The 23,188-nt window shown below is 41.1% G+C and overlaps 5 protein-coding genes across 5 annotated transcripts; 3 read left to right on the top strand and 2 right to left on the bottom strand.

Moving 5' to 3' along the window:
• Positions 1-6,228: 6,228 nt before the first annotated feature.
• On the bottom strand, positions 6,229-12,863 carry LOC117575500 (zinc finger protein squeeze). The gene is made up of 3 exons (XM_034259743.2): positions 12,119-12,863; positions 8,285-8,941; positions 6,229-8,213 (listed from the first exon to the last, which is right to left on the bottom strand). The coding sequence occupies exons 2-3, from the start codon at positions 8,696-8,698 to the stop codon at positions 6,963-6,965; spliced, it is 1,665 nt and encodes a 554-aa protein (XP_034115634.1). The 5' UTR covers positions 8,699-8,941; positions 12,119-12,863; the 3' UTR covers positions 6,229-6,962.
• Positions 12,864-13,605: 742 nt separating this feature from the next.
• On the top strand, positions 13,606-21,239 carry LOC117576493 (C-1-tetrahydrofolate synthase, cytoplasmic). The gene is made up of 8 exons (XM_052006888.1): positions 13,606-13,741; positions 14,738-14,978; positions 15,128-16,084; positions 17,251-17,423; positions 17,482-17,683; positions 17,769-18,240; positions 18,981-20,818; positions 20,879-21,239. Exons 1-8 carry the CDS (start codon positions 13,671-13,673, stop codon positions 21,119-21,121), a joined length of 4,197 nt encoding a protein of 1,398 aa, XP_051862848.1. The 5' UTR covers positions 13,606-13,670; the 3' UTR covers positions 21,122-21,239.
• Positions 14,978-16,174, top strand: LOC117576497 (probable methyltransferase-like protein 15 homolog). Its single transcript, XM_034261276.2, has one exon. The coding sequence runs from the start codon at positions 15,002-15,004 to the stop codon at positions 16,097-16,099; it is 1,098 nt and encodes a 365-aa protein (XP_034117167.1). The 5' UTR covers positions 14,978-15,001; the 3' UTR covers positions 16,100-16,174.
• Positions 21,240-21,763: 524 nt separating the features above from the next.
• On the top strand, positions 21,764-22,276 carry LOC117574385 (uncharacterized). Its single transcript, XM_034258218.2, has one exon. It carries the CDS (start codon positions 21,764-21,766, stop codon positions 22,169-22,171), a length of 408 nt encoding a protein of 135 aa, XP_034114109.1. The 3' UTR covers positions 22,172-22,276.
• On the bottom strand, positions 22,254-23,167 carry LOC117576498 (peptide deformylase, mitochondrial). Its single transcript, XM_034261277.2, has 2 exons — positions 22,623-23,167; positions 22,254-22,565 (listed from the first exon to the last, which is right to left on the bottom strand). Exons 1-2 carry the CDS (start codon positions 23,013-23,015, stop codon positions 22,254-22,256), a joined length of 705 nt encoding a protein of 234 aa, XP_034117168.1. The 5' UTR covers positions 23,016-23,167.
• Positions 23,168-23,188: the final 21 nt, after the last annotated feature.

Below are 23,188 nucleotides of genomic sequence, written 5' to 3'. Positions count from 1 at the left end.
TAAATTAAATATTTGAACTCGATATATGTTCTTCAAAGTTATATCCTTAGACACATACAATGCAGCTGCTATCCAAATTTATACTTCATTTCAATAACTAAAGAAATAAATTATAATAATTAGAATTATTGAACATGACTAATGAACAAATATTGATTTAAAACTTTCACAAAGCGCACAAAACCGTCACAAAGACTGAATATGCAAAATAGATAAACAAATAACAACCAAGGATGTTAAAGAAAAGAAGATATTTCCTGGCCACAGGGTAGATTTGTCCTTAGCGCCTGCGGCTGACTCCTTGCCTTGCAGAAATTTGCATAGATCGCCTACCTAGAGAAAAAAATATGACCCTGTCAGCTATTGATCTATCATCGATGTCTGTGTATCTTTTGTCTTTAATACTATACTTGTATTTTGGTAGATGATTGATAATGTTAAGGAAAAGGAAAGAAACTTCAAAACTTTTATACAATAAAGTTGAGTTAAGATTAAATAATGGCATTTACAGTACTTTTACTATATTTTACCATCATTAATTGTGATTAAATTATAACTTGTATAGTACTCTTACTATGTTTCACTATAAAATCGAGCAAGAATATATTTATAGTACTTTTACTATATTTCACTATCATTCATTATGATTAAATGATACCTTTTAAAGAACTTTTACTATATTCCACTATAAAATATAATCGACAAGGAATTTTATGAAATAGCTTACGAATAAAGTGAGACGCAAGAACACGTTAACTTTTAGCTACGCATATGGATATTATCTGAATAATTTGCGTATTTTTCTATTTGAAAGAGCATTTTTTTTAAATGAAAAATGATGCTGACCCTGACGCACCCATGACAAAAGGAATTGATCAAATATGCAAATGGACGAGCAGAGCGGCAAGCGGATGAGCGAGCGGGATGCATAGATATATCCTGTGTGCGGATCAGGATTGCCAACCCTTTTACTTGCGCCGCGTCCGCGTCCGATCCGCGAACGTGTCGTGCATAAATTAAGCATCCTTTATCCTTTGTCAGATTTCACCCTTTTTGGTGAACGCAACTTCTTAAGCACAGCGCGTCCGCATGGAAATGAGGCAAAAAAATCCGGATTTTTTTTCCTTCTGGCTGTCTTCCTTGTGAGTCGTTTCTCCATTATCCTTGATCGTCACCCAGGCCTGTGGGTAGTCTTAGATCTATGAAGAAAAAAAAAATCGTGAGAAAATTTCCAGCGCCAAATATTCAAATGAGGCCGCCCGTTGCATGTTTTCTGGGTAGTTGTTTTTTTTTTCGTTTCTCGCAACAAAAAAAAAATCATCAGGATTCCAGCGCATCCTTGCTGCATGTGCGACATATGAGTTTTTTTAACCCATTTTTTTTTAATGCTGCGTTTTTTATGCTTGACTACAGCAAAAAGTCGTTTATAATTGGGTTCCGCGTTTTTTTTTCTCTCGTTTTTTTCCTTCTTTCAAATGAAACGCCTTTTGTACATGCATTTGAATGTTCAAATGCTGTGTGACAAGTTTTTTTTTTAGATATGTGTATAATTTTTTGAAAGTTTTTTTTTCAGAAAAAAGGATCGAGTTTGCGTATTGTTAATTCGTTACTGTAAGAATTTTTTTTGGTAGAGTTTCTAAACCTTTTTATTACAATTGAAATGGGTTTTTTTTTGGTTGCTTTTTATTTTTTAGCGTGAAAATGTTAATTAAATTTTTTGTTAGTGCGTCATTTTGTTTGCTCTCAAAGAGGATAAAAAATGACGCAGTTCCTCAACGAATTAGTCCAACACGTGCCTTTGATACATTTCGTTTATTGCATTTTTTTTAAGGTCTACCATTTTTTTTAGTATTTAAAAATAAAAGTGTTTTAAGCTCATGTAAATATTTGTAAAGGCTAAGTGGGGGAAAAATTAAGAAAAGGCTAAGAAAAATTTGTATAAGCTTTATTTCATTAAATGTTACTTATTGTTTTTTATTATGATAGGTTTAAAAAAAATATGAAAAATTTTTATTCAATTGAATTTTATTTACTGTTTTTTATAATGATGAATTTTATAAAAATATTAATAATTTTTATTATATTGAATTTTATGTACTGTTTTAATTGTGATAAATTTTATACTAAGAAATTGGAAGACAAATTCGTACAATGCAGAAAAATGTAAAAATAATATATAATATTGTATTTGTCACTATTTTATCAATAATCATACAATATACCTACGCAAAAACTACAAATGAGTTAACAATTCTGTTCTATCACTAATAGATTAGTCCTATTATATACGCTTTTAGAAGACCATTATTTCTACAAATAAAACCACATCACGCACTTGCAACCCCAAGTTGTATCTATCTCAACCAACTGGTGCTGTCTAAAGATACAGATAGAGCATTTAAATCAGCTGCTCATCACGAGATTTTTAAAGTAATTTATAGCAATTTGGAATGCATATGCTATAAATAACTTGACTGAGCTCGAAATGATCATCAAGTCTGAGAGTAATCATCAATAATGCTGCTAATCAATGTGAATTCGCAATAAACCTATAATTAAATATACGTAAAATTCGCAATATGCCAAAATATAGAGAGGAGCATCCATAACATATCAATCGAGATGATAATCAGATATACGAAACCTCAACAATCAAGTTCATTGTGTGAGGTGCACAAAAGATCTGCAAAAACCCGAAAAGGGTGTGCAAAAAAAAAGAACACAGAAGATTCAGAAAATAAATAATAATCATAAAAGAAAATGGCATCAAATTTCACAATATCGCACCTTATTAGAATCGAACAATGAACTATGAATGGCGATGATACAAATAGTGGGCAATGAAAGAAAGAAACCAATATGCAAAAATTGAGCTCGGTTTTGGAAACAACAAAAAGGCGCACACAGCCAACAAGAAGTTATGGGAAAAACATACACACCTCTCTTCCCCCGGAAATCAAAGCGAGCTAATCGGAGCACCCCACTCAATAGATTGTCTTGCATTGTGTAATAATTTCATAAATAGTTTATCCAAAAGAATTGCTGAATACCCGACTAAATGCTATTGCGAATAGCGTTTTTGTGCAAGGCTTACAATCGGCTTCACACGGCGAAACGTTTCGGGACTCGGGACCTTTCTTATGCAAAACTCTCAAGTTGAGGGGTTGCACAACCCCTCAATGTTCAGGGGTAACCAGCTTGATCCTCTGCCAGTACTCTGCTGATACCCTTGATTTCCTATGCCGTGTGTGTGTTTTGATTATGTCTCGAGTTTAGAAACCATAAATCTATTGATGCCATTGACGACGCCTTTCTGCAGCATCAAATTATCTTTTGGCCATTCAAATCACACACACAATATTCAAACCATTTGCATAATGATTCAGGATTCGAGCATGCACTGGAAATTGCTTTAGATGCGATCTGAATATGTCTCTTCAAAGAAGTATTCGCTATTTTAACCGATTACGATCAGCGTTATTTACTACATAATAATATAAATACTATTTTTACATGTGTTTTTCATATAAATTTGTCTTTATTTCAAATCTTGACCATAATTCATTTTTTCCAAAGTTTATTTAAAATTTTTTTTAAATATGCAGAAGCCAGAAGTTAATATTGTTCATACCTAAATTTTCCTAAAAAGTTCCCTAATGCAATTTTGTTAAATAATACGAATTTTTACAGTGTATCCTTAACCATCTTGGCAGATGCCTCACATATTTTTTTATCAACTCACTCTTTCAATCACCGAATCCTTCATGACCTCAGACATTGCATTCTAATTATCATATCGATCAAGCCGGTGGGACAGGAGAAAAGTGACAGTAAAAAAAGTGGATCCTTAGACAGGATAGTTTTTTTTTCTCATAGTTAACATAACAAAAGCTGATGATGCACACAAGGAGTGAAAGGAATGAATGGAAGGAAGAGCAGCAGATTCGTGATGATTTCAGCACCCAAATGACATGACAAGGCAGACCTAAGAACCACCCCAGAAACAGTCAGATCAGTTGAGATCAGATAACTGCGATAAGAAGAGGAGAGAAGCAAACAATCCCATGATCATTAGTGCATTTATAATAACGTATATTGATATGCTAATCAATGACTAGGCAGTACCTACATATAATGGTTATGAGATAGGAACTTCTTTTCCGTATGCACCGTTGGGTTTATGATCGATGCGATCGCGAAATCAAATCATTTATCAATTAAATTATTGGCAAACATTGCGTAGCGCCTTCGATCTATAGAAATCATCAGCCCTCTTGAGAGGGTTGCCAATTTTCTTTTCGCGCACAATGCAAAATTGAGAAGAAAAGAAAAACTGCCAAATGATCGATTATCGCATTGTGCTGCGATCATTGTTTCGGGGTTTGTTTCTTACAATCTCTCCGTCTCCTATTTTCTGCGGTGTGTTTGCCAATTTTGTCATTGTGCAAGATCTTTGACGGGTTTAGCGATGATTTGTTGGTTTTTATTGCCAGCAATCCTTTTGAGTAGGGGTGTCCTTTCTGTGTTTTTTTTTTTTTTTTGCAAAAAAGGATCACTCGTGCCGAAATGCGGCACAAATACCCTTTTATTTGCATTGTTTTGCGAAATCCATTCGCCTGTTGACAAACAATCGAAGACAAGACAATTGTCGAACCCCTTTTGTTGAGCTGTGTCCTTTTGTGTGCTTTAGCCACTCCAATTGACTCCTTGTGGGTGCATCTTTATACTCTCATTCAATTTTCAGCATTTAGCACATTTTACGAGCCCATAAATAGAATTCACTTTTATGTCGAATACGAGTATAAAAACGATATCGTAAAGTCTTTTGTTTCGCTCGTTTTATTGCATGTTTGTTTTTATTTGCTTTGCGTTTTGTGTGTTGACGTTTTCTTTTTGTATTTTTATGTGTACATATATTTAACACAATTCGCTGTTATTAATAATGGTATTCAAACGCTTGAGCGTCTGACCAAAACACCTGTTAAGAATTGAAACTGGTTTTTTCATGTCTTTGCGTCGATCTCGCCGATCTCTTCTTCTTTTGAAGAGGGATTTGCGTTTAATTTTATGTGGTTTTTTGTTTATTAATTTGCCATGAAATTAATTTTTTGTGTCTGTTGTTTCGCTATTATAGATATGTATAGAAATATTTATAGTATAGTTGGTCACAATTGAGTTGTCATCTGTCACCAACTGCAACCATATTTAGTTAAGAAAATGAGTTCCATGCATCAGCTGCATCTAAAGTTAAAGTAATCTGCAATTATGAATAGAGTATTCATTGTTCGTATAGATATGTGCTAATACTTCAAATACCTGGAATTTGATTTTAATTAAACGCAACGAAAATAAAAAAGAAAGTCCAAAAATGTTTCTATAAATAATCCCCGTGATAGAGTAAACCAGTCGTAAGTACTTAGATTTGAATTTATTTAATAGTAGGTGGTCTAATACCCTGCCATAAATGTTCATAAATACTCTAAGCACTGTTTTCGAGAACCTTTTTCGATGTGCTCATTTATGAAGAGGACACTTGTTCGATAAGTTGAAAGTCGTGATGTAGCAGCTGACTCGGCGTATGAGCAATTTGTTGGTGCCACAAAACAAATAAAAAGTTGCCAAATTCAGACTCTAAACTGTTTTCTCAGAAATAATGACTTAGTATATCAATGCATTGGCTTAAGCGTATTATACCGCAATCGTAGTACGATAAAATATTATATTTAATTCGTACAATTTTAATTAAGAACCTGTATAATGTTTTAAGTGTTTCTTATGTATTTCCTCAAAACATTATAATACTTCTCTAAATTCTGGTTAATACCATTCACATTACTCGCATCCGTTTCACAAGTGCCACCTAAAATTATAATTTGTAATGTCTAAATTTAACTTGATTTCTGTGTCTCCCATCGAAACGCAACCATTCCATCATTAATCTTTAAGTGAGCGGCGACGTCAATCGCAACAGCAGCTGCTGCCAATTAAATTTTGGAGGGTCTTCAGGATGTTGAATCAATCTCAGACACTTTCAGTTTTCTCAAAGGAACATAAATCTCTTATGTCGTATTCGAGCATAATGCAACTCAAAGGTTCCTTTTAGCCAACTCTTAAGCGGATTATCGTGCATTTTTCTGCATCATTGCATCTTTTGATCCTGTAATGCTGATAGGAAAAATGTAAATCCTGCGGTTTCCCAAAAATTTGAATATGAGTACACTCGAGCAGTTAATAAATAGTTTTCTCAATTTTTTATTATTATAATTTTACTTTCACTTTTTACATATTTGCATAAATATAAAATAAGCTTCATAGCTTAATGATAGTTCCATAAGTTTAGATACAAACTGTGTTGATTGTATTAACTATGTTGATACGTTGACTTTTACGGCATGCTATAATTAATATTTAATTAGCTTAATAATAATAATAATTTCAAGATTGTAATCCTATGTACAGAACTATCGCAGTACTTTGTACGGCACCTATATCATATAACTCTATATTATAGGTAGTTGTACAGTCCGTAAATCTAGCCGACAAAAACCGTAAACAACTCGAATTTCGATTTTTCGAGTTGTGCAGAGTTTTAGCGGGGAATTTGATGCCTTTTTTTGTTGTTGTTGTAAATATTGCTTACGAATTAGGAAATTGTATGAAAAGCTAATTAAAAACCTGAGTTTTGTCTGGAAAAAATGACATCCTCCAAACTGGAGGCTGTGCGTGGTTGTGATACAACTCTCAATGTTTGGTTTCATTTCATCGGCAGTGTGGAAACGATGTAGCACTAAAGTCGAATCCATCTCGAGTGTCACATCATCGTTGGGGTGTTGAAACCAAGCCTCGAGAGTTGACCAATTCAGCCTCTAATTAAACTTAGCTTACCGCTAACTTAGACTAATTGTTGTCATCGTAGCTGCTGTTGATCCTTTGGCTGCCCTTTTCGGGCCAATCCCCCGATACTATTGAGCCTTCTCCTTGGCCACGGCGCTAAGACCGAGCGCCAGATGATCGCTGGGTATTAGGCCAGCGCCAGGCTGATGGGCATAGTTGCGTATCTGATGAAGCGAGATCAGCTGCGTGGGAAAGGCAGCAGCGGCGGCGGCAGCATTCTGCTGATACAGATAGGCAGCTGTGGCGGCCGGCGGTGCACGATGCTGTTGCAGATGCGATGGCGGCGGCACCACAGTGGCGCTGAGCGGCGTAAACGCCGACGAGCCGGGACCTGGTGAATGGGAGTGCTGTTGTTGCTGGTGCTGTTGTTGCTGCTGCTGTTGTTGTTGCTGCTGCTGCTGTTGCAGGTGATGCTGCGGCGTACTCTGACGCAACACAAGATCCTCGCCAGCATCTTCGTGCGGACTTTGCGAATGCCCCGGCGTATCGCCACCGCCATTAGCCAGACGCTGATGATGCTGCTGCAGCAGTTCCTGTTGCTGTTGTTGCTGCTGCTGATGTTGCTGGAGTGTCGCAAAGTTGGCATAGCTGCTGCCATTTGCCTGCGGCAGTTGCTGTTGTATAGCCTCGGCCAGCGTGGCAGCCGCACTATCCGCTCCCATCTTGGCCCAATACGCCGCATTCGCATCGTTCGTGGCCTGACGCTGTAGATTCAAACCAATACCGCCGGCGGGCACATGTTGCTGCAGATTCGTCACCGGCGCCGTGTGACGCTGTTGCTGTTTCTCCGCCTTGTCGGCATGCTTTTGCAGATGCTTCTGCAGATACGTTTCCTGTGTGTAGGATTTGCCACACAGCTGGCAAATGTGCGTCTTCAGATGCTTCGAATCCTTGTGCTTGGGTATGTGCTCGAGCAGCGTCACCTCATCGACAAAGCACTTGTAGCAGGAGTTGCATTTGAATGGCTTATCGGTTTGATGGCATCGCGAATGCGACTGAAGATTGGACAACTGCGAGAATGCCTTGGGACAGCCGGCATGCCGGCATTTGTACGGCTTATCCCCGGTGTGGGTGCGAATGTGTTGCTGCAGATGCGACAACTGTGTGAATTTGCGCTGGCAGATCTCGCAGCGATACGGCTTGATGCCCAGATGGATGCGTGTGTGCTGCGACAGATACGATGAGTTGGCAAACGATTTGCTGCACGAGTTGCATTTGTAGGGCTTCGTTTGCTCGCCACCCTGACGCTGATCCTCCGGCGAGGAGCCGTTGCTGCCATTACTGACCTGTTGACGCGATGGCGAGCGACTTGCATCATACTGCCAAGATAGGAGAAGATGATCACAGTGTTAAAGAATCGTTTTAAGGTAAGTAAACTAATCCTGCTCACCTTTTGTTCTTGCTGTTCGCTGAGCTGTGTGGGCGTTGGTGGCGAACTTGGCGCACTATAGCTCACCTTGAGCTGCGGCTGATGATGCAGTTGCTGTTGCTGCTGTTGTTGTTGCTGCTGCTCCTGTTCGTGTTGCAGCGACTGCTGATGTTGTTGTTGCTGCTGCTGCTGTTGCTCCACAAGTATTTGCTGATGCTGCACAAGGCCATTCTTCAGTGAATAGTCCAAACGCTCAACGTTCTGGCGAAACTCACTGATGTTGAAGGGCTTGTAGTCATGGACCAGCTGGGCGGTGCGCAAATCCGCCTGCGTCAGATGGCTGAGGGTGCGCAGTTGATCGATCGACCGATGCAGATAGTCGCCACCAGCGCCAATGGCTGCAGCGCCGTTTGGCGTTGTTGGCAGCTCGGCCATAAGCGGCTGCCCGCCAAGGTTTAGCGGTCGATAGGCAATGGTTCGTGCGTCCAGATTGGGGCCTTGCACCAGCTGCAATGCTGCTCTCGGTCAGTTCAACAACTCTTTTTTTCTCCTCTAGGGGACACAACGGGACCGAATCGTGCAACGATCGTGGCCAAAATGAAATTGACACTTGGCCCCGCAAGTTTGTGCTTGGCTTACACAATCTTTTGGGGTTTTTTTGTCGTTGTCGTTTTTGTGCTGAAAATACAGAAATGTTTGTAATTTGTTATTTAGGCTTCCGACGGGTTCTTTTGGGCGCAAAATTTCTGTACAGTCGACAGAAAGTGATTTTTAAACTACTTTTTCCATTTAGCTTTCAGTTTTTTGCATTCAATTTTTTTTTGTTTAATGTGTTGCTCGTTTTGTTCTTTTCGTTTTTTATTACCTTTGTACATAAATTTCAGCACTTTAACATAAATGTGCATGAATTAATTAATTGTTTATGAATTAAACGTGCAACAAATAAAACAAAACCGCTCGCGGAGCTGCACATTAAGCAAAAGCAAATCGACAAAAAACTCAAGAATTGCATTAAAAAACAATGCCAAAAAAATACAAGATAAACAAAAAAGGCGCTTGAGCCAAGCAAAAAAGTCGATGGTGACAACACAACATTTAAATAAAATAAAATTTCTACTTCGTTCCCCTTCTTTAAAAACCGAAAGTAAAGAGCAGCGGCTTGGAGGGGTGTGTAAAGAGTCAGGGGCGCCACCGAACGTGTCAATCACCTCGAAACTGGAGAATAAAACTACCAGAAATTGGGGCGCTCATTAATCTGTCAGAAGATGAACACAAAGCGATGATTAAAGTGGCTAAGAAGCAAAGACGTAAGTGGGACTTTAGCATACTCTTAGTTGATAAGACATGCAATAATAGACATTGACTATCTTAAAGATACAAATGAAGAGTATGCTGAAAGAGAAAATGTTTGAAAGCAAAAGGCAATCAGCTAAAATGATTTTGATTTGTACTTTACAGAAACTAGAAAGGATAAAGGAGTGCAACTGAAAGCTTTTCTAGTCACTTTTTTAAGATTCTCCGATTAGTTATTCAAATGCAAAAATGTTTAACGATTGTAAGAAATCTCGAAATCAGAATTTCCATTAGAAATTTTTGAAGTAATGGAACTTAAGTAATAATATTTGAGTTTTCTATGCATAATTTCAACATAACATCTTTAATAATATGAATTTTGACTAGTAATAAATTTAAAGTACTTATTTCACAACTAAAATCGAGTTGCATAAAAATAGATTTTCAGAATCAATCAATCATCATCCACCAATGTGCACACATACATACATCTACACAAATATAGATGACTTTATAATGCGAACACCCGCCTAGTCTATTAATACATTCAAGCATTCATTCATAGATACAAAAATGCATGTGCGCGGTTCTCACGGTGCAACGGTGCTTAATCCTTTGGGGCCAACGAAACGCACTGCTGACCCACAAACAACACAGCGAATGAGTGAGAAATTTGTAAACAGAAACCTGTCACAGGTGTCTGCCGTGTCGTGTTTGTGTCTGTTTTTCCCCGATGTTATTTATTTCCTTGTTTTTATTTCGTTGTATGAAAGAAAAAAAAAAGAAGGCAACGTGAAAATCAATAAAGAAAAACAATCAGAATTGGCGCGCGCCGCAATGGAATAAAACAAAATTGAGTTATTAAATGGCGAAGAGCGAGTTGTGTGAAGGAGAGAGTTCAAAAGGAGAGTGGGAGAGTGACACACATACAAACGAACACACACACATACTTGTATGCACGCATTGCGTAGCACTTTTTGTTGTTGCTGCGCAGTTGACGTCAGAAGCAAATTCTTTTTTTTTTTTGGTAAATGTGTGTGTTTGGTTTGGTTTTTTTGAAAACATTTTTTTTTATCGCTGACTGGTCAAAAGAACCGGTTAGTGTTGTTGTCTCGATGTTTGCTGCTGACGTTGTTGGTCGGTCACTTGAACAGTAGGCCGTAATGAAAAAGAGAGAGAGAGAAGGCAAAAGCAGGATACTCGGAGCAGCTTGTTGAGCGTGCTTTGCGTATGACAAAAAAAGGGAAGGGGACCAAAAAGTATTACGAAGCAGAAACAGATGAACATCTGCGTTGTAAAGATTACAGATTTCCGTTTATTCGCAAATTAAATGAAATGCAATGTTTTGTACAGCTATTGTACATAAATTTACATGCATCATAAATACATTTGTTTCAATTTACATACAACACGCATACATGTGTATGTACAATTCAAACACATGTAACAGCAACAACAACAACAGCAACGCAAGACAAATTCACTCAGCCGGCCCCAAAAGCACGCCGACGCTGACTGCGACTGCGGCGTTAACATCAACGTTGTTGCTCAGCTCACCAGCATATAATAAAAAAATGGTATACACAAAAAAAAATTCATCGCACACATACAAAAGAGACTAGCAGACACACACACATGCATAAACGTTGCTCACACTTACACAAATCATGTACAAAAAACGAATCAACGAAAATTAATTGAGCGCAAGCAGCGACCGCAGCTGAAAAACAACTTAACGAGAGAGAGAAGGAGAGCGCGAGTGAGCGCGCAACATAAACAAATGAAGAGCCATAGCACACAACTGCAAAAAAAAATGAAGTGAAAAGAAAAGAAGCAAAAACGAAGCTTGCAATGTAAAGCAAATAAACGAAAAAGTATCTGCGGCTCGGCTGCTGCTGCTGTTGGGGGCGATATGTGCAAAAAAGAGAAAAACGAAAATGCTGCGCGCGAGAGCAAAAAATACAAAAAAAGAGGAGATAAAAAGACGGCACACAAACCGCCACCGAATGAATGGCACATAAAGAATTCAGACAATAGCCGGGGCGGGTGGGCAAATATTGGCAACCGTTGCACAGTGGTGCCAATATAGTCGATTTGAAAGCAATTATATGGTCTACTTGGGTTATTGACTTTTCATCACAAATTGTGAATATTGTAGCTCATAAAGTTAGCATTGACTTTTTATTGTAGTTGAAAACATACCATACATATTTGTTATATTTATATTTTTTTGTTAACTTACTGTTAAATCAATATTGAGTTTTTATTACTCCTTAAAATGTTTTTAAGAACAAGGAAATAAACAGCAACAATTTTCTGCCTAGCTTAAGAGACTCTTACAAATACCTACATATATAAAATAGCTATAATGATAAATTAATTACCTATGATAAATCTCTTTATTTCTACAAATTGTCTACAAAATATAAATTGAGCAATGTTTTAAGTATTTTGACATTATGTTAGACGACTTTCTCATTCGCCGATTGCCTGCCCACTGTGCTTGCAAAAACTATTTGCCCAATAAAGTGCAAATAAAACATTCATTTTTCGAGTACTTACCAATTGGAGCGCTGGCGCTTGCTGTTATTGTTGTTCTTTTGATATTCTCTGGGTTTTGTGCTCGACTTTTGTTGATATTTTGGTCGTAAAGGCAAAAGCACGTGTTCTGCGTGACCTATTAGTGTCGTGACGGGGAGTGAGTAGGAGGGGGATCGTTGTTTCACCTCCTGTGCTCCTCTTCTTCCTGTGAAACTTTTTTTTGTATAGCTTTATGTTTTCACTTTTGCGTGTGTACTATAAATGAATACGTATGTTTACATTCAGCAATTTACGCACATTTGTAACTGGGCAGATTTAATTCATTTCTATTATTTGGATTTTTTTTTTGTCTATTTGCGCTTTTTACGGTTTCTTCTCCACTTACGACGAATTTCGAGTACACTTAGCTCACACACACATGCAAATTGAGACTTGAGTGCTAAGGAAAAAAAATGGCCGCGCACGCCAAAAATATACACACACACAGTGACTCGTGGCCGTATGTGTGAATTTGCACTTGTGCTGTCCCCTTTTTCTTTTTTTAACGAGAATTTGGCGCGACTTAATTTTGGCGCCTCGATTCGTAACAATTTGTGGGTGAAGTATGCGTAATTTGTAACACGATTGATTAAATTTTAGAATGGGTTTCGTCTCGACCCGCGGCGTTGTTTACATGCCGTTTGTGAGCGTAGTACGCGAACAACAAATCACAACGAATAACGCAAAAAGACGGGCGAGAAGAAGAAGCGGAACCGTTCGGTTCGATGGCAAAAACTCGACTGAAAAAAAAATCACTCAACTTTTTTCATGCCACCGCGAACGGAACGTCAACGTCAAGCAGCTGTGTGAGCGTAATTGGTGGGGTGTAAGTGTTTGTGTCTGCGTCTACGTCTGCTCTCACTGCTGCTCTCTCGCTCGCACTCGCTATGAAAAAACGCTTGTTTATGTTTTTTATGTGTGCGTTTTTTGCCTGCACTGTTGCGCTCTCTGTCTCGCTCTTCGTCTCTCTATGGCTCTCTCGCTGTTTTTATTCCGGTTATTCTCCGATTGGTTGTGATTATGAAGCGCCCTTCTTAATATACCCTATGTTTTTTTGAATTCCAAACATAATAGACATATGTTGATATATATAATTAAATGCTTATTTGTTTAAAAAGTGATAAATATCATAAGATAAAATTAAGTGAAAATTTATTTGAATTTATTTATGGCATTATAGATTTTATTTTTAGAAATAATGTTGTTATAACAAAAACATAAATACGATTTATTCGTAATTCTTTAATTTACTTAATTTAACTTCAAGCGCAGTACAAGCTGCAATAATAAATTATAAGCATTGAATTTGATTTAAATGTTGCGCGCCAAGCGGTTTTTGAATTGCGGTGTGAGAACTGGACATGCGATAGTTTCAATACTTTGCAACACTGTTTACTCGACACTCGTCTTTGGAAACGTATATTTTGAAATTCAACTAACGGTCACACTGCTGTACAGCTGTAGCTCGAGAGCAATGTTATTGTTTTGGCGCTAAAAATTATTAATTCCTGCTCACAATTTATTTGATTCAAGCATGTCCGCGCAATACCAAAGATTTCTAAAAGTACTCGAGAAGTGGCCAGCAGAGAAAACCAAAATCGGCAGGTAAGTAATGCCAAAAAACACATAACACACAATGTTCGTTCAGCAGCGTCGGCGTCTTTTGTTTGTGATTATCTAACAACGGCATTAATTGAAAAATATTATTTTATAGAATGTTTAAGGCATTTACTATATGTTTTAGGACGGTATATGGTCGAGAGGAGGATACACGTTGACTGTACATTGTTTATTCGTTAGATCGCAAGCTTCCTTTACTACTGAAGATAGAGTCCACAGTTCAGGTTCCACAACACGTTGTGGATTGCGAAACTTACTTGGCTTGAACTTGGCTTAGTTGCAATTCATTCTGTTGCCGGCTTTCGCCTCGTTACATTGAACTTATTTGTGGTTGCATAAAAAAAATTAATTGTTTGTTGTCATGTCATCCAAATACGCCTATCAACTGATATCCGAGTCATTTCTGCTGGGAGGAAATGATGTGGAGATCATGTGAGTGGATTCAAAGTATCTTGCGGATGAATTCCAATTGGAGATACATTGTGTATTACGATGCATTTTATAATGTATCTACGGCGGAAAGATTATAATTAATCGTCATATTTGACATTTGACATTACCATGCAAAGATGTTTGAGATATCTATTGGTATTATATCTCAGCTTTGTTATATAACATAAGCATTTACTATATACATACATATATCATGCATATTATGTACTTTTATCGGTGTCGTCTTACTGCGGTTTCGATTTGTAATTGAATCTTTTTCAATTTCTTGTAAACTTTCCAGTACTTTGTAATTGTGAAGTTGGCTCAGGTTTTATATAGCATATGGAGATACATATGAAAATTTTTTTTTGTTTTAAGCTTTAAGGTGTGGTTTTTCCATTTATTTTAAGTTAGCTTCGAATATTTTTCTTTAGGGATATTCTCTATTTTTAAAGCCTTTTCTTGAGATTTGCTTCACGCTGCAACGAACATCAATACACAACACAAAGTGCTTTTGAAATCCAGCCAATAAACATTTCTTTCCCCAAGGGATCTGGGTGAACAAATCCGCAAGAAGGTAACCAAGCTTACAGGCAGCGAAGCCAGCCTCAGTAGCGAAGCTAGCGCCGATCTGACCAGACAAATTGACGCCCTCGAGCGACTGTCAAACAACGTCTACGCCAAGAAGTATCCGAGGCAATACGACTCCACAGCCACTGGACTGACAGCTGCCCAGTGCAGTCAAGTGCTCAGCTCCGAGTTTCTGCAGTATCTAAACGACAAGCCAAAGTAAAAACAAAGAAATCCCTGAAGATGAAGACGATGAACAAATTCCTGACTAGACTAAATGCAATACGATTAACAAGAACACAACAAGTGCGGCACTGCACAGCTCCCTCAACGGCGCCAACTTCCGGACATGTGCCTGTGCTTCTCCAGACAGCCATTGATTATTTGCAGCCCAAGGTTGGTGGCAAATACATCGACATGACCTTTGGCGCCGGCGGACACACGCGACGACTGCTTGACAGCTGCCCGGAGACGACAGTCTATGCGCTGGATCGTGATCCGTTGGCTCATGAGCTGGCCCAGCGTCTCAGCCAGGAGCCCGAGTATGCGGGACGTTTGGTGCCGCTGCTGGGCAAGTTCTCGGAGCTGCCGCAATTGCTGCAGGAGCAGCAGGTGTCGCGTCACAGCCTTGATGGCATGCTCTTCGATTTCGGCTGCAGTTCCATGCAATTCGATGAGGCAGCTCGCGGTTTTTCCATCTCCCACAACGGGCCACTCGACATGCGCATGGACTGTGGTCGCAGTGGCGGCGTGAGTGCTGCAGATGTGTTGGCCCGAGCCGAGGAGGCGGATCTGGCACGCATCTTTCGTGTGTATGGCGAGGAGAAGGCGGCCAAGAAGATTGCACGCGCCATTGTCGAGGCACGTGGAGCATTGCAGCGCATCGAGACCACACGACAGCTGGCGGAACTTGTGGCTGCGGTGCTCAGCGATGGACAGCGACTCGATAAGCTACAGAGACCGGCACATGTGGCGACCAAAACATTTCAAGCGTTGCGCATCTTTGTGAACAACGAGCTGAACGAGATCAACTACGGCATGCTGTTGGCCCAGGAATATCTGCGTGCCGAGGGACGATTGGTGGCCATCACTTTCCATTCGCTGGAGGACACCATAGTTAAGCGACACATCAATGGCAATGTGATCGAAGGCGTTGCCAATCCGGTACCCTTAAAGTATAGCGGCTACGATCTTACACATGATTCGGAGCTATTGGAATCGTTTGTGCAAACCAATTGGCGTCAGTTGCATCGTCATGTGATTCTGCCCGATGCCACGGAAATCGCTTCCAATAGCCGCAGTCGATCCGCCAAGCTACGTGCTGCCGTTAAAATTAAGTAAATTGCAATAATTCGTATTTGTATTGGTCGGGAATGAAAATAAAATTACTATGCGATCACGTCAACTGACCATTTACATTTATTTTTGTTTTCTAATTACCATGTTGATAAGTTTGGGCATGTTATCTGTATTATTACTCTCTCAATTATTATCGTCAATTGACACCTTCTGATAACACACGTTCATCTATTTTTTGCTTTCGTTCTCTTTTTGCCATTGTTTGTGTTCCCCAATCGCATGTTTGTTTTGCAGTCAAATCAGGTTTAGTTTTTTGATAGATTACGAAAACAATGTTGCCAACAGGTGCTGACCACAGTGGCTCAGAATAAATTAGTATCAGATAAGCTTTGTTGAACTAATCAAATTCTAACTAATAACGGAAACTAGAAAATTTGATATATAAATATTATATATTAATATTTCTGAATGACATTATTTGAATTTACAAGTATACTTCAAATCATAGTACAAAAAGATATAGAATTTAACACCAAAGAAATATTGTCACTATTTCAAAAGGGATAATTTTCTTTCATTACAAATTATATAGAATTTTAATTACAAAAAAATATTGTTAACATTTAAAAAGGGGTTTTAAGCCGATACTTATTTTTCTATGATATAAAATGATAGGAAATTTAATATTTTAAATTCACACAACAAAATGATGTACAAAAGTATTCTATTGTTTTTGAGATAATGCGATTAAATGCTATAGTTACCAACGGAATTATTTGACAGATTAAATATTATAGCTTTTGAAAGCGTGTTAAAGATAAGTTAAATTAATTTGTGTATTATAGATTTGTAAAAAGTATTGAATTGATTATTGATGGAAAGTGAAGCGTTTTGCGGTCACAACTTGGCAGCTTGGAAAAAAAGGAGAGATCGTGTTATTGTGATTATGTTGTTTGTATACAGAGGAGCTGTGACCCTTGAGTAACCCGAGATTCCAGATTCAAGACCTCAGACCGATACCAATACGAAATGCGTTCATCGAGCATGCCACTGATAAAGATAAGCTTGGCGATCAAGGAAGGGGTCCGGCGATAGAGAGAGAGAGCGAGTGGAAGAGTGAGAGAGAGTGAGAGAGAGATTAGTGAGCGATAGACCCAAAACACCTATTAGCAAATGGCAATGGGTATAGATAGGGCCCGTCTGTTGGCCTGGAGCTCAGTTGCATTGCGCGAGCGCTGGCGTTGCCATCAACGATCGTAGCGCGGATACCGAGACTGAGATTGAGATACTTTGTGCGTTTTTACAGCGACACGAGCAGAAAGATGAGCGGCGAGGCCAAGATCATATCCGGCACACTGGTGGCCAAGTAAGTAGACTATAAAAATCATTTTCTCTTTTATAGTTATCACAACTACTTTGCCTAGAAACATACGCGAGGAGCTGAGCCGTGAGGTCAAAGCTTTGGGTGAGCAGTTTGCGCCTGGATTGCGTATTGTTCAGGTGGGCGGACGAGAGGACTCCAATGTGTACATACGCATGAAGATCAAGGCGGCCACCGAGATTGGCATCCAGGCGGAGCACGTCCAGTTGCCGCGCTCTATCACCGAACTGCAGCTGCTCGATAAGGTGAGTCGAAAGTCAACTTTTTGGGTTGCGCAACGTCGAGGAATCAGCTTAGCTCAAGTGTTATGCAATCTTTGTTGTTTTGTAGGTGCGCGAACTGAATGCTGATCCACGGGTGCACGGCATCATTGTCCAGATGCCGCTGGACAGCGACACCAAGATCGATGCTCATCGCGTTGCGGATGCCGTCTCCCCCGCCAAGGATGTCGATGGTCTGCACACGCTGAACGAGGGACGCTTGGCTACCGGCGATATGAGCGGATTTCTGCCCTGCACACCTTGGGGCTGCCTGGAGCTGATACGTCGCACTGGCGTCGAGATTGCCGGCGCCCAAGCTGTTGTCTTGGGACGTAGCAAGATTGTTGGTACTCCGGCTGCCGAGTTGCTCAAGTGGAATAATGCCACGGTCACTGTTTGCCATTCGAAGACACGTAATCTGGAGCAGATTACACGCAATGCGGACATCTTGATCGTGGCCATTGGTGTGCCGGAGTTGGTCAAGGGTTCGTGGATCAAGCCAGGCGCTGTGGTCATCGATTGTGGCATCAATTGCATTCCAGGTGGGTGTGTGTGTGTGTGCAGCAATAATGTAATCTGTCTAAGCTGCGCAGCTGCTTATCAAGCGCGGGCACATGACCTGAGAAGCGACCCCCGCAGCGTCGATAAGAAGTCAAGGAACAACTGACAACGTTGGTTGGTTGTTTTCCATTTCGTGCTCAGTGTTGTTTGGGACCTCAGTTGAGGCAGAGATTCATTCCGTATACCCGTTAAGCGTAGTTTAACAAAAGGGTAGTATAAACTCGATGTATTCACATGCTCGTTCCGTCTGTCTGTCTGTCCGTCTGTTTGAACTCCTAGATCTCTGATACTACAAGAGCCAGAGACTTCTAATTTGATAACAGTACTGTTGTGGAGTCTAGGCAGATAAGACTTGATTTACAGTTTGCCACGTTCCCTTCGGTGGCCCAAAAATTCGCAGATTTATTCATCCTTATATTTCCGTCTGTCTGTCTGTCCACCTGCTTAAGTTCCGTAATTGAAAGAGCTAGAGATATGGTGACAATACTGCTTTAGAGTCTAGGTATATAATTATTTCCTAACAATTTGACCCGCCCCCTTAGATCGCCTCAATAATCGTTGAGAGTGAATAAACATAATTTACATTTAATGCCAGCCTGCTTAAACGTTTTAACTTTAAATGTTATTAATGAAATAATTTCAGTTGATCAAAATTGAAGTGCTTAGTTGATAACTTACCTTTGATGAAGTTTATCTTATTGTTTCCCCCATCTTTTTGCAGACGCCAGCAAGTCAAGTGGCAATCGCTTGGTGGGCGACGTGGACTACGAGCAGGCAAAACAGGTGGCCGGCTTTCTGACACCCGTGCCCGGTGGCGTTGGACCCATGACGGTGGCCATGCTCATGAAGAACACCGTGGCCTCGGCCGCCAAGGCGGCGGCGCGTGCCAAGCGCAGCAACTGGACACTGCAACCGCTGCCGCTGCAGCCAGAGCGTCCGGTGCCCAGCGATATTGTGATTGCACGCGCTCAGCGGCCGAAGAACATCGGACATCTGGCCGAGGAGATTGGACTGGAGGCGAGCGAAGTATCGTTGTATGGCAGCAACAAGGCCAAGATCTCGTTGAATGTGCTGCAGCGACTGCGCGAACGCCAAGCGGGCAACTATGTGGTGGTGGCTGGCATAACGCCCACTCCCTTGGGTGAGGGCAAGACCACCACTCTGATGGGTCTGGTCCAGGCATTAGGTGCACACAAACAGAAGAACGTGATGGCTGCACTGCGTCAACCATCGCAGGGACCAACGTTCGGCATCAAGGGTGGTGCAGCTGGCGGTGGTTACGCCCAAGTTATACCCATGGAGGAGTTTAATCTGCATCTCACTGGCGATATACACGCAGTGTCAGCGGCGAATAATCTGCTGGCCGCACAGCTGGACACACGCATCTTCCATGAGGCGACGCAGTCGGACAAGGCATTGTATCAGCGCCTGGTGCCCAAGATCAAGGGACAGCGCAAGTTTAGTCCGATACAGCTGCGACGTCTGCAGCGTCTGGGCATTGACAAGACCGATCCCGATGCCCTGACGGAATCGGAGTATGGACAGTTTGCCCGCTTGGACATTGACCCAGAAACCATAATGTGGGAGCGTGTTGTGGACATGAATGATCGGTATCTGCGAGCGATCACCATCGGTGAGTCGCCCACGGAGAAGGGCTTGAGTCGCAAGACACGCTTCTCAATTGCCGTAGCCAGTGAGATTATGGCTGTGTTGGCGCTCTCCGGTTGCTTGGCGGACATGAAGCAGCGTCTGGGCGACATGGTGGTGGCCTTCAATAAGAGTGGACAACCCGTGACCGCTGATGATTTGGGCGTCACTGGAGCTTTGGCTGTCCTTCTCAAGGATGCGCTGGAACCCAATTTGATGCAGTCCCTGGAGGGAACACCTGTGCTTGTCCATGCTGGGCCCTTTGCCAACATTGCGCATGGCTGCAATTCGATAATTGCCGACGAGATTGGCCTGAAGTTGGTGGGCAGCGATGGCTTTGTGTGCACCGAGGCGGGCTTCGGCTCAGACATTGGCATGGAGAAGTTCTGCAACATCAAGTGCCGCAATTCGGGACGCAAGCCCAATGCCATGGTCCTCGTGACCACGGTGCGTGCGATTAAGATGCATGGCGGCGGAGCACCGGTCACGCCGGGCACACCGCTCAACAAACAGTATACGGAGGAGAATCTGGAGCTGTTGGAGAAGGGTTTGCCCAATCTGCTGCAGCACATTTCGAATGGACGCGCCTTTGGCATGCCCGTTGTGGTGTCCATCAATGCCCATGTGGCTGATACCCCGGCTGAGCACCAGTTGCTCAAGGATGCTGCGTTGAAGGCGGGCGCCTTTGCTGCTGTCGTCTCCACACACTGGTCCGATGGTGGTGCTGGCGCTGTGCCCTTGGCTGAGGCGGTCATCGAAGCCTGCAAGTTGCCCAACAAGTTTAAGCTGCTGTACGACGTGGAGTTGCCGCTCGAGGATAAGATGAACAAGATTGCGCAGACCATGTACGGAGCTGGCAAGGTGGAGGTGTCCAAGGAGGCGCTAGAACAGGTTAAACGCCTGACCGACGCAGTAAGTTCAAGAGCTAACTAATAATGGAATTAGTGTTTATTAATTTCACTTTTTTTTTAGGGCTTTGGCAAGCTGCCCATCTGCATGTCCAAGACTTCGGGCTCCGTCACTGGCGATGCCAACATCAAGGGTGCTCCCAAGGGTTTCACCTTGAACGTGGAGAGCGTCTATGTCTCTGCGGGTGCTGGTTTTGTGGTGGCCATGTGCGGTGATATTACCAAAATGCCGGGACTCTCCACACGCCCGGCCATCTATGACATCGATCTGAATACCGAAACTGGTCAGATTGAGGGACTGTTCTAAATCAAACAATTCCAATTATTATTTGAATTCTAGTTTAATCATTCCTAACTCTTTTATTATATGTTTATTGTTTTACATATTGCGCCTAAATATATCTAATCGGACGACTTTTTTATAATCTGCGTGTTTTTTCCTTTAATCTTTGGATTTGGATTAGATAGAGGTTTATTTGATAGAATGGATTTTGTAGTTTGAGATTTATACATTGTGGATTTATTGCATGATTGATTGATTGATTGAGAAATTTAGGTAGAAATTAAAAATGGTTTTTGATATACTTAAATTAATTTAAGTTGAAGTTAAACTTAAATATGAAATAGTTTGATTTGAATTATGGTTTGTTTAGAAGAAAACAGTTTACATATAAATCCAGCTATTTGTACTGAAGCAAACAGAAATTATAAGAAATTTATCATTGGGAACAATAATTATAGAAAGGTTGCCACAGCAACTTCGACATCGTTCTTTCCATATTTTCAAAATTTTCTTTTACATTTTAGCTTTGGTTTTTAAGTTCCCACTTGAAATGGATATGCTTGAGAATGTGGGAAATAGCTTTCACATTGAAGTAAACTACACAGCTATAACAACATTCAATGTAATCATTAACTAATCACAGGATTTGAGCAACTGTTGAGAGGCATGTTCCGAGCGCGAGTTCGTGATATTGCGCATCCCGGTATCCGGCAGTTCATTCTACGGACCGCAGTGCTCAAGTATTTGGGTAAGTGCCTGCAGTTGCAATGGGACGATTGGCAGAATATGCGCATGCATCTACGAACGCTGCAGCAAGAGGGTGTCACCAAGACTGCAGCTGAAGCTGAAGAGGCTGCAATCTTGGATGCGACGCGTTTGCGTTTGTTGCGGGCAATTGACGAGCTGCGTGGCAAGGTGTCAACCACACATAAGTTGTTGCAGCGCGAGTACGACGAGTTGTTCACATATATGATGGACAAACGTGCTCTGTGGGATAGCCCCGAGTACTTCAAGGCGAAGACGGCGCTGGGCACGGCTAATCAACATCTGAGGATGTACATGACCGATAAGTGAATATACATACATAGAAGAGGAGTTGCCAATCAATTTAAACATTTACATTCCATGTTATAAACGAAATTCATCACATACAAAATTATTTATAAAATGGTATTTCGACGCGTCCCGATTTTGTGTTCACCGTCTCCCAGCACGTGCACATGAACGTGGATCGATCCATGTGATCGATATACAGCTTTCCATCTAAATGATCCATTTCATGCTGTGCTATGCGTGCATTCCATCCGCTCAGCTCCAGCTCTGTGGCGACACCTTCTCTATTTAGGCCTGAGAGTTTAACGCCCGCATAGCGTTCCACTTCGCCGGAGAAGCCACGCACACTCATGCAGCCCTCGGCATGTTTGTGCTTAATGTAATCGGTGACTGCTAGCTGGGGATTGATGAACACCTGCCAAGCAATAAAGTCAGTTAATTAGATGATCAGGGGTCAATTTCTATAACTTACTGTTAGCGGCAGCTCGGACATTTGTCGCGTTTTCCACGTGATATCGGGCAGTTCCTTTTTGATGCTTGGATTAAATTCCATGGCGATAATACGCAGGGAGACACCTATTTGGGGCGCGGCAATGCCCACACAGTTGTACTTGCGCAGCACACTCACCATCTGATCCACGATCGCCCGGATCTCCTTGCTGTCCACATAGTCCGCGGGCACCTCGGCTGCCTTGTCACGGAGCACGGGATCTCCGATTTGTGTGAAGTGGCCGTATGGTGGCAGATTTGTGCGCTTGGTTGTCCATAGTTGCTGGTACCATTTTCTAAAGGATTGGGGCCTCGCTAAGCTGGTGCTTAGGTAACGCGCGGGTTGGCTGTGTAATGTCAGCTGTTTTAACAACATTTGGTCTACAAAAATCTAATAGTCAGCCACCGGCGTAACTCTATAAACATCTAATTTAAATGAATGGAACTGTATCTCCTTAATTTGGTGGCTTTACAAGCTAAGTAGCTGCATTTAAATTGCAATAAATATCACACGCGCTTTACGGCTTTAACAAGTAATAACACAACATA

The sequence above is a fragment of the Drosophila albomicans genome, chromosome 2R (genome assembly GCF_009650485.2).
Source record: "Drosophila albomicans strain 15112-1751.03 chromosome 2R, ASM965048v2, whole genome shotgun sequence".
In the NCBI taxonomy this organism is placed as follows: domain Eukaryota; kingdom Metazoa; phylum Arthropoda; class Insecta; order Diptera; family Drosophilidae; genus Drosophila; species Drosophila albomicans.
This window is presented reverse-complemented; position numbering and strand designations above follow the sequence as displayed.

Excerpts from the sequence above, each read along its gene's own strand:
- LOC117575500 (XM_034259743.2), bottom strand. The coding sequence starts at position 8,698 with ATGGCCGAGCTGCCAACAACGCCAAACGGCGCTGCAGCCATTGGCGCT. Across the intron at positions 8,214-8,284 it reads GCGAACAGCAAGAACAAAAG|TATGATGCAAGTCGCTCGCC; the intron begins GTGAGCAGGATT and ends CTATCTTGGCAG.
- LOC117576493 (XM_052006888.1), top strand. The coding sequence starts at position 13,671 with ATGTCCGCGCAATACCAAAGATTTCTAAAAGTACTCGAGAAGTGGCCA. Across the intron at positions 17,424-17,481 it reads TCCGGCACACTGGTGGCCAA|AAACATACGCGAGGAGCTGA; the intron begins GTAAGTAGACTA and ends TACTTTGCCTAG. Across the intron at positions 17,684-17,768 it reads AACTGCAGCTGCTCGATAAG|GTGCGCGAACTGAATGCTGA; the intron begins GTGAGTCGAAAG and ends GTTGTTTTGTAG.
- LOC117576497 (XM_034261276.2), top strand. The coding sequence starts at position 15,002 with ATGAAGACGATGAACAAATTCCTGACTAGACTAAATGCAATACGATTA.
- LOC117574385 (XM_034258218.2), top strand. The coding sequence starts at position 21,764 with ATGTTCCGAGCGCGAGTTCGTGATATTGCGCATCCCGGTATCCGGCAG.
- LOC117576498 (XM_034261277.2), bottom strand. The coding sequence starts at position 23,015 with ATGTTGTTAAAACAGCTGACATTACACAGCCAACCCGCGCGTTACCTA. Across the intron at positions 22,566-22,622 it reads TGTCCGAGCTGCCGCTAACA|GTGTTCATCAATCCCCAGCT; the intron begins GTAAGTTATAGA and ends ATTGCTTGGCAG.